The sequence below is a fragment of the Solanum tuberosum genome, unplaced genomic scaffold, assembly GCF_000226075.1.
Source record: "Solanum tuberosum cultivar DM 1-3 516 R44 unplaced genomic scaffold, SolTub_3.0 scf00429, whole genome shotgun sequence".
Taxonomy (NCBI): Eukaryota; Viridiplantae; Streptophyta; class Magnoliopsida; order Solanales; family Solanaceae; genus Solanum; species Solanum tuberosum.
This window is the reverse complement of record NW_006239358.1, coordinates 195,266-203,024: the sequence shown is the minus strand read 5'-3', so window position 1 is coordinate 203,024 and position 7,759 is coordinate 195,266. Positions and strand designations below refer to the sequence as shown.

Sequence of the window (7,759 nt, the reverse complement as noted above, 5' to 3'; positions counted from 1 at the left end):
TAATTAGAGATAAGTACAAGTAAACATTATAAAATTGGCAAGAAAATGACACATAAAAATATTAAAATCCAAAGAGGAATGTAGCTCATTATGAATGATGCCACTTGGCTTAACATGTTTGGTGAGCTGGTTCATTTTGGGAAAAACTCAGAAAGGTATATGCTCTATATTTTATTTATTTATTGGTTTTCTGTCTGGTGTTTGGAGTCCACATTGAAGCCCCGATTAAATTTAGATCATGCACTACAAAGCTCATTCGGGGGTGGCGCTCCCATCAAGATTTTTTTCATACCCAAAGCTCGAACCCAAGACCTGTAGGTAAGAGTGAAGCAGTCCCACCACTGCACCACATGATAGGTATATGCTCTATAATGTGCATATAAATTAGCATGTCGCCCCTCTAAACCAATCACCAAAATACCAAAATCTTCCTCTTCTTTCTTTTCTTGTAAAAAAATCTTTAATTTCTCAAAATATTTTTTAGCAACTCCTCAAGAAGAAGAAAATGAAGGCAGGTGCTCTTGAACTTGGACATGCTTCAAAGACAACAAAAAGTGGGGTGAATAGAGGAATGTCTATACTAGACTTGTTTATAAGGATAATTGCCATAATTGCAACATTAGGAAGTGCCATTGCCATGGGAACTACTAATGAAACACTCCCTTTTTTCACTCAATTTGTTCGTTTCAAGGCCAAGTATAGCGATCTTCCCACATTCACGTAAGCACTTCATGTTTGATCAAGCTTATAAGCTGGTTAAACTAACTTATACGCGCTTTTTAATCAACATGTTAGTATGTGTATAAACAATTTAGATGCATGGACCTTTTTTTTTTTTTTTTTTTAGTAACTAATAACTAGTTCACATGTTGATTTTTACAGGTTCTTTGTAGTGGCAAATGCCATAGTAAGTGCATATCTAGTACTTTCTTTGGGGCTGTCTATCTACCACATCATGAGGAGCCGCGCACAAGCAACCAGAATTGCCTTAATATTCTTTGACGCGGTATAAATATACTTTTTACACTATCAGATTACTATAGAAATTACTTGTTAAATTAATGATCTATTTTTGTAGACGATATCTCATCACCATCGGTGGATAGGACTTAAAAAAAAAAAATTAAAAAAAACTATCGATATGTTAAGAGTGAAGGAATATTTAGATTAGAATTTAACTGGCATACACCGACTATTTGTTGATGGGCCTTTTTTTTTTTTTTTTTTTAGTAACTAATAACTAGTTCACATGTTGATTTTTACAGGTTCTTTGTAGTGGCAAATGCCATAGTAAGTGCATATCTAGTACTTTCTTTGGGGCTGTCTATCTACCACATCATGAGGAGCCGCGCACAAGCAACCAGAATTGCCTTAATATTCTTTGACGCGGTATAAATATACTTTTTACACTATCAGATTACTATAGAAATTACTTGTTAAATTAATGATCTATTTTTGTAGACGATATCTCATCACCATCGGTGGATAGGACTTAAAAAAAAAAAATTAAAAAAAACTATCGATATGTTAAGAGTGAAGGAATATTTAGATTAGAATTTAACTGGCATACACCGACTATATAGTCATCTTTTTTGCACTATCAATATGTTTAACCAAATTTTAGTTACATTCTCTACCAAGGAAATTACTCCCTCAGTCCCAAATTAGTTGTCATGTTTCTGTTCTTCAACTCAATATATTATAATTAAAATTATTTATACATTCAAAAAATATTTTAAAAAAAGAAGTACTAGCTAGTACAAGTTGTAACTTTTTCACATGTGGATCATTTTAAAATGTTAATCAAAGTTCAGTATCGAAACATGTGTGAAACTAATTAATTAAGCTTGTTGAAATGAATGAAGGCAATGTTGGGGCTATTGACAGGAGGAGCATCAGCATCAGCAGCAATAGTGTACTTAGCACATAAGGGAAATAGAAAGACAAACTGGTTCCCAATCTGTCAACAGTACGATTCGTTTTGCCATAGAACATCAGGATCTTTAGTTGGTTCATTTGCAGGAGTTGTACTCATCATACTCCTCATCTTCCTCTCCGCTATCGCCCTATCTCGTCAATCATTGAATCATTAATTTTGTGCTTGTCAAGATTTGAGAGTATATGATCATGTTTTAACATGGTCTTTAGTTTCTTACTGTATCGTGTGATATTTGTTTCTCTCTTCTGTTTGTAAAATCTTTTCAAGTTTTTTGTTTGTGTGCAATGATTCTTCTGTACAAGCAATGATATATATTGAATATGGTTTGCATTATGAGATATATATATCTCGTACGTTCATGTTGTACTCTCTCTATCTTAAATTATCTATGGTTATTAATCTTTTTTACACCCTTCTTAAATATTACTATATAAATTAGGGTGAATTATAAACTATTTTACTCTTTATTGGTGTTTAAACAATCATAATATCACCATATAATTTAACTGCTTCTAGTCTTCGAAAACAATCACTATTAATGATTAAATGAAAAATAAAATGTTTTGATTTTCTAAAATGACAAAATAATTTGAAATGAGTATTTTTAGAAATTACTAATAAATAATGAGTATTTTAGAATTTTTAACTATTTTCTTCCCACAAACCTGAAATATAAAATATCTCCGAGATCTAAGGAGAATCCTGGCATGATTTTGGACTATATATCTTGTACGTTTCATTGGATTAGTTAGAGCCAGCTTATATTCGAATATTTTTAATTATTTCCTAGAAAAGATATTATTTAATATTAAACGATTAGAAGTTAGATAAGTTTTCTTTTTTATCAACTTTGTTGTTTCCATTGTTTATCATATTTGTTACCTCAGGGTCAATATTATTGATTCCAAAATGCACAACATTTCAAGAGACTATTTCCACGACTCAAAGACTCCCATATATATTGACCTCTAAAAGTATTTACAAATATCAGATCATTTATTCGGATTTGCAAATTCTAGAGGGATGTGTAATAAGACATATTTAAGTAATATTAAACTTCACAAATCTTCAACTTGAAGTGCATATCTAAACACGACTTGCTTTCGACGTCTCTTTTTCAACTTCAACTTCAAATACCAATATTTCAACTTCGACCAAATATTGTCCAAATACCCTACATCAAAAATAACTTTTAACAATAATTAATTAATGACAATAGCTTAATTATAGCTAAATATGCTTTTTAGATACATTTAACACTGTTGCATTCATTTTTTTTTTGAAATTAACACTGTTGCATTCATCTAAAGCTAAAAAGATAGATATAAGCTAAAAAGAGAATAACAAACAACAAAGCTTATTCATTCACAAAATATGGTACAACATATGTCATCCCCCTTTAATTCTTTCTAGAAAATCCAATTTCAGAAAGAAATCTGGACAAAAATCCCCCATTCTGCTTCCCATCATTTACATTATCACTTGAATCCCTCAAATTGCTTATCAGAGACCAGTGAGTTTCAAAGTCAGGTTCATAACCACAACGTTGCATTGAACGTAGGAGCTCGGATGCCTTATTAAGATTGTTCTGAGAGCGATACATGTTGATCAGCAAGGAATATGTTTCCCTCCTCGGGATTTCTCCAAGCTGAACCATTGAATCGAGTTGTTTCTCTGCCTTTGCAAGTTGTCCTCCTTCACTTAAGCTCTTGATCAGAATGCTCCAAGTGTTTATGCTTGGCCTTTGATTTCTACATAACATCTCCGCATGGAAATTCAGGGCTACATCCAGTTTACGCCAGGTACAGAAACTTTGAACCACGTAATCAAAACTGCTGGACTCTGGCACGTTCCCGTTTCTCAACATGATGTCCATAAGATCTACTGATTTATCTACCCTTCCGTGCTGACAAAGTCGCTTGATGAGATAATTGTAATCAATATTTTCAGGAATGAGGCATTTTATTGCCATCCGGTCCAAAAAGTTTATGGCTTCACCTAGCTTACCATTAGAAAGAAGGGTCTCCACTATATTAGTTTGAATGACTGAACCATGATTCCAATCTCTGAACTCCATTTGTTTGCTCAAGGTTAAAGCTTCTTCAAGCTCCCCATAACAACAAAGGCATTTGATGACCTCTCTCAAACTACGGTTACTGGGTCTCAGATCTTTCTCCATCATATACTTTAGATATTGTGTGGCAGATGACAAATCTTTACACCAGCAGAACCCCTGAACGAGATAATTGTAAGTCACCTCATCTAGCTGCAGCCCTTTACCTAGGATCTCATGTACAAGAGTATTAACAACTGAGGTTTTATTAGTTGAGAAAAGGGAATAAATCAAAATGTTATATATCACGGCTGTAGGAGGGTTGCTTTGTTTAAGCACATGGTCTTTCAGGCATAATGCTGTAGATACCTTGCCTCCTGTACACATCAGCCGCACTATATTGCTGTAACTTGCAATGCTGATACCTAAGTTCTTACGTATCACGGCACCAAGCAGCTCCTCAACTTTCTCCCTCTTGTTAGCTTGACAGTAGCCTTGAAACAGAACATCACAAATTTCGACACTCAGAAATAGCTCCTTTGCCAATGTCTCTTGGAAGAGACTGGTTGCTTCTCTGACCCTGCCTGAATTGAAATACCCATGAATTAAAGCACAGTGTAAAGGAAGCACAGCTGGAGGCTCGTCTCTTAAACAAATATCTTTCAGCGCAACAGCTTTGTCAAAATTACCGGACCTACACAGCTGAGGAATTAATTGAAGAGATGCATCCAAGGGCGGGATCCAGTCCTTAGCAAGCATGTTATCACAGACAACAGCAGCTTCTCGAAAACTTCTCCAATTGCAAAACTCCTGAATAAGATGGCTATGAGCCGAGTGACTAGAAATACAGCCCTGGCTTAAGATTTCCTTTGCCAGAATCTTGGCAGAGCTTGTGAACCCTTTAGCACTGAGCTCTTCAAGGAACACATGAAGAGCATCACATACTTCATCAGGGTAGAGCACCAGCAAGGCATTAAAAAGCTCCAGTGCTTCATTAAGCCGTCTTCGCCTGCATAGGCGATTGAAGAGTGTCTTTCCATCCTTCAAATTAGGTAACCAGTTATTAGTTCGTGCAAACTTCCAGTAAGAAGTTAGACCTCTCAGATCCCCTTTCTTGCATAAGCCCATCACCAGAGCAGTATGAGTTTCACTATCAAGTCTTAATTGTCTACTTAGCATGCCATGCAAGATTGCTCTTGCCCTGTGCACAGATCCCTTTTTGCTGTATTTCTGAACAAGCTTATTTAGAGTTTCTTGATCAAGCTGATGTTTAAAATTTGGAACTTTCTCCAACAGACCAGAAATGGTCTTAATACAAATGCTGGATGCACACAGCCCTTTCACTAAGGCATCCAGAGCACCCAGAGATATTTCTTGTCCCCAACAGAACATTTGATCCACCATCATCACAACATCTTTCATGTCTTTTTTCATGTAATCCTTCCCCACAACATCGTTAAAATCAGGAAGCATGGCATCATTAAGGACTTTATGAATAACTCTCTCATACTCATCGACATCTGTATCCAGATAAAGCCCATTCCCAAGATTATCAAAAAATTCTGCTTTCTGAAATCTTATATCATTGTCTCTTCTGATTTTCACAGCAGAAGAATTGAGACCTAAGAATCCAAAAGCTCCGGAAAGTGGATCTTCAGTAGGAGATAGTTGGATCAAGCCACGACCTACCATCTTAGTTACCACTGTGTTCACTTCATCAAATTGCCTAGCTTTACAAAATCCAGCTAAAAGAACCCTGAAAGTTGATACTTGAGGCTCTACTTCCTGATCCTCCATTTCTTGAAGAATGTCTTGATAGTGTTTCCACATACCCTCCTTGAAAAGCCTACTAAGAATAGCATCATAGGAATATATATTGGGCTTTAGATTTCTTGACAGGATCTCTGAGAGATAAAAGAATGCATCCTTCAGTTTTCCTTCACGACAAGCCCATCCAATCAAAATCCCAAATGTTATTTCATTCATACAGAAACCAAGTTGATCTAACTTCAGCACATATGAGTTCCCACTTGCAACACCAAACTGTCCACAGACAGACTGGATGAGCTTATTGACTATGGTTACATCAGGAATACAACTAATCTTGACAAAGAAACTCAGCAGATCATCATAATCTCGTTTATTACAATAACCAGAAGCAATAGAATCAAGGATTAAATAATTAGGTTCAATACCAAAAGCCAGGACCTTCTTAACCAGATTCCTGGCATCCTGAACTTTCGCATCAGCACATAACAGTCTGATAACACCCTCATATATACCCCTTTCAGATACATTCCTTCCCAAGCCAATATCTATAGCATCAACATAAATTTGAAATGCCAACTGTGTTTCATGTATTTGAATCAAAAACTCAAGGATAACCCTGTAACATGAAATCGATGGGGATACACCTCGCATCCTCATTCGATCATAACATCCAATAGCATTCTCTAATCGATAATCACCCACAAACAGTTCAATTAGATTACTGTAAATCTCATGATTATCCAAGAAAGTTCCTTGGGTATCCAACAATGAAACCAAGCATTCAACTTCCTTGAACAACCCAGCATGGACAAGCATTGTGGCAATGATCTCAGAGGCCTTAGTAAGATGCCTAAAACTCTTACTCTGCTTACTAGCCCACATATAAATTCCCCATAAAGATTCAATCTTTTTAACCTCAACATCAAAAACTCCACTATCATTTTGAAAACCCAACAGAATTTCAAGAATATCATTAGGATTCAACACAGAAACTCTCCAATATCTACGAACAGTTGCAGGGGAAATCTCAGATAGCTTAAGAAGGCAATCTTTGATGATGGGGTTGTTCAAGATCTCACCCCTATTACCCGAAATGCTTAAACTATCTGATTTTTCAACAGCAGAGAATATAGCTGAAGATGAATATTGGCTAGTATATGTTGGTTTTGCAGAAGATGAAGAAAGTAGTAGATGAAACTGTTGAAGTTGACGTTTTCTGGGAAAAGAAGAAAGGTGAAATAGAAGTGAACCAACCTGTTTGATGTGAGATTTGTGTTTTCGGAATTCAAGGAGAGCTTGAAGCATTCGACCGCCGGGATGTGTCAGAGTTACAGAGACGACACTCTGCTAGTTCTGTTCTTGATTCTAGGCTGTTGTTGTTGGGCTTCTTCAAAGTTTATGTATGTGAAAGGTGATAAGCCCAATTTGTTTTTTTCATGGATTTTCTCTACTTGGGGTCCAATTGTTGAATCTCAAATCTTTGGTCTTTAATAGTTTTCAGGAAAACTAAGCAAATACCATCACATCAATCAAATTTATTCAATATTATATTCAATAAAAGTGAAATGATTACAAAAAGAGCAATTTTCACATATAACAAACATAAAAATAATATTTGTATGTTACAGTTATAGTTTGTCTAATTGTGCTCCATAACAAATTTTATGTTTGCTATGGAGCTTTTGATTTGTATAATTCGCTACAAACATCTAATTTTATACAAATTGTTTAATTTTGTATAAATTCATTTATATATTGTAATTTGTATAATAAGATCTGTATTTGTATAATTATTAGTGTATATGACAAAAATATATGTATTTGTATTTGTATATACACTTTTCTCTCGATTTATACAAACAAAAACACATTTTATACCGAAATGTATAAAATGACTAATTGTATACCGAATCCAATGACAAAAAAAAGGGATGTTTGCTGCGAATTATAATTAAAATAAACTATGGCTATAACATTTAATTTGAATTAATAGTTTG

At 34.9% G+C, this 7,759-nt stretch overlaps 2 protein-coding genes across 2 annotated transcripts; one reads left to right on the top strand and one right to left on the bottom strand.

Moving 5' to 3' along the window:
- Positions 1-504: 504 nt before the first annotated feature.
- Positions 505-2,093, top strand: LOC102601002 (casparian strip membrane protein 1). Its single transcript, XM_006363345.2, has 3 exons — positions 505-720; positions 883-1,006; positions 1,866-2,093. Exons 1-3 carry the CDS (start codon positions 506-508, stop codon positions 2,091-2,093), a joined length of 567 nt encoding a protein of 188 aa, XP_006363407.1. The 5' UTR covers position 505.
- Positions 2,094-3,281: 1,188 nt separating this feature from the next.
- On the bottom strand, positions 3,282-7,156 carry LOC107058106 (pentatricopeptide repeat-containing protein At5g15280). Its single transcript, XM_015303434.1, has one exon. It carries the CDS (start codon positions 7,065-7,067, stop codon positions 3,339-3,341), a length of 3,729 nt encoding a protein of 1,242 aa, XP_015158920.1. The 5' UTR covers positions 7,068-7,156; the 3' UTR covers positions 3,282-3,338.
- Positions 7,157-7,759: the final 603 nt, after the last annotated feature.

Coding starts and splice junctions, on each gene's coding strand:
- LOC102601002 (XM_006363345.2), top strand. CDS start 506: ATGAAGGCAGGTGCTCTTGAACTTGGACATGCTTCAAAGACAACAAAA. Junction 721..882: donor AGCGATCTTCCCACATTCAC/GTAAGCACTTCA, acceptor TGATTTTTACAG/GTTCTTTGTAGTGGCAAATG. Junction 1,007..1,865: donor CCTTAATATTCTTTGACGCG/GTATAAATATAC, acceptor AAATGAATGAAG/GCAATGTTGGGGCTATTGAC.
- LOC107058106 (XM_015303434.1), bottom strand. CDS start 7,067: ATGCTTCAAGCTCTCCTTGAATTCCGAAAACACAAATCTCACATCAAA.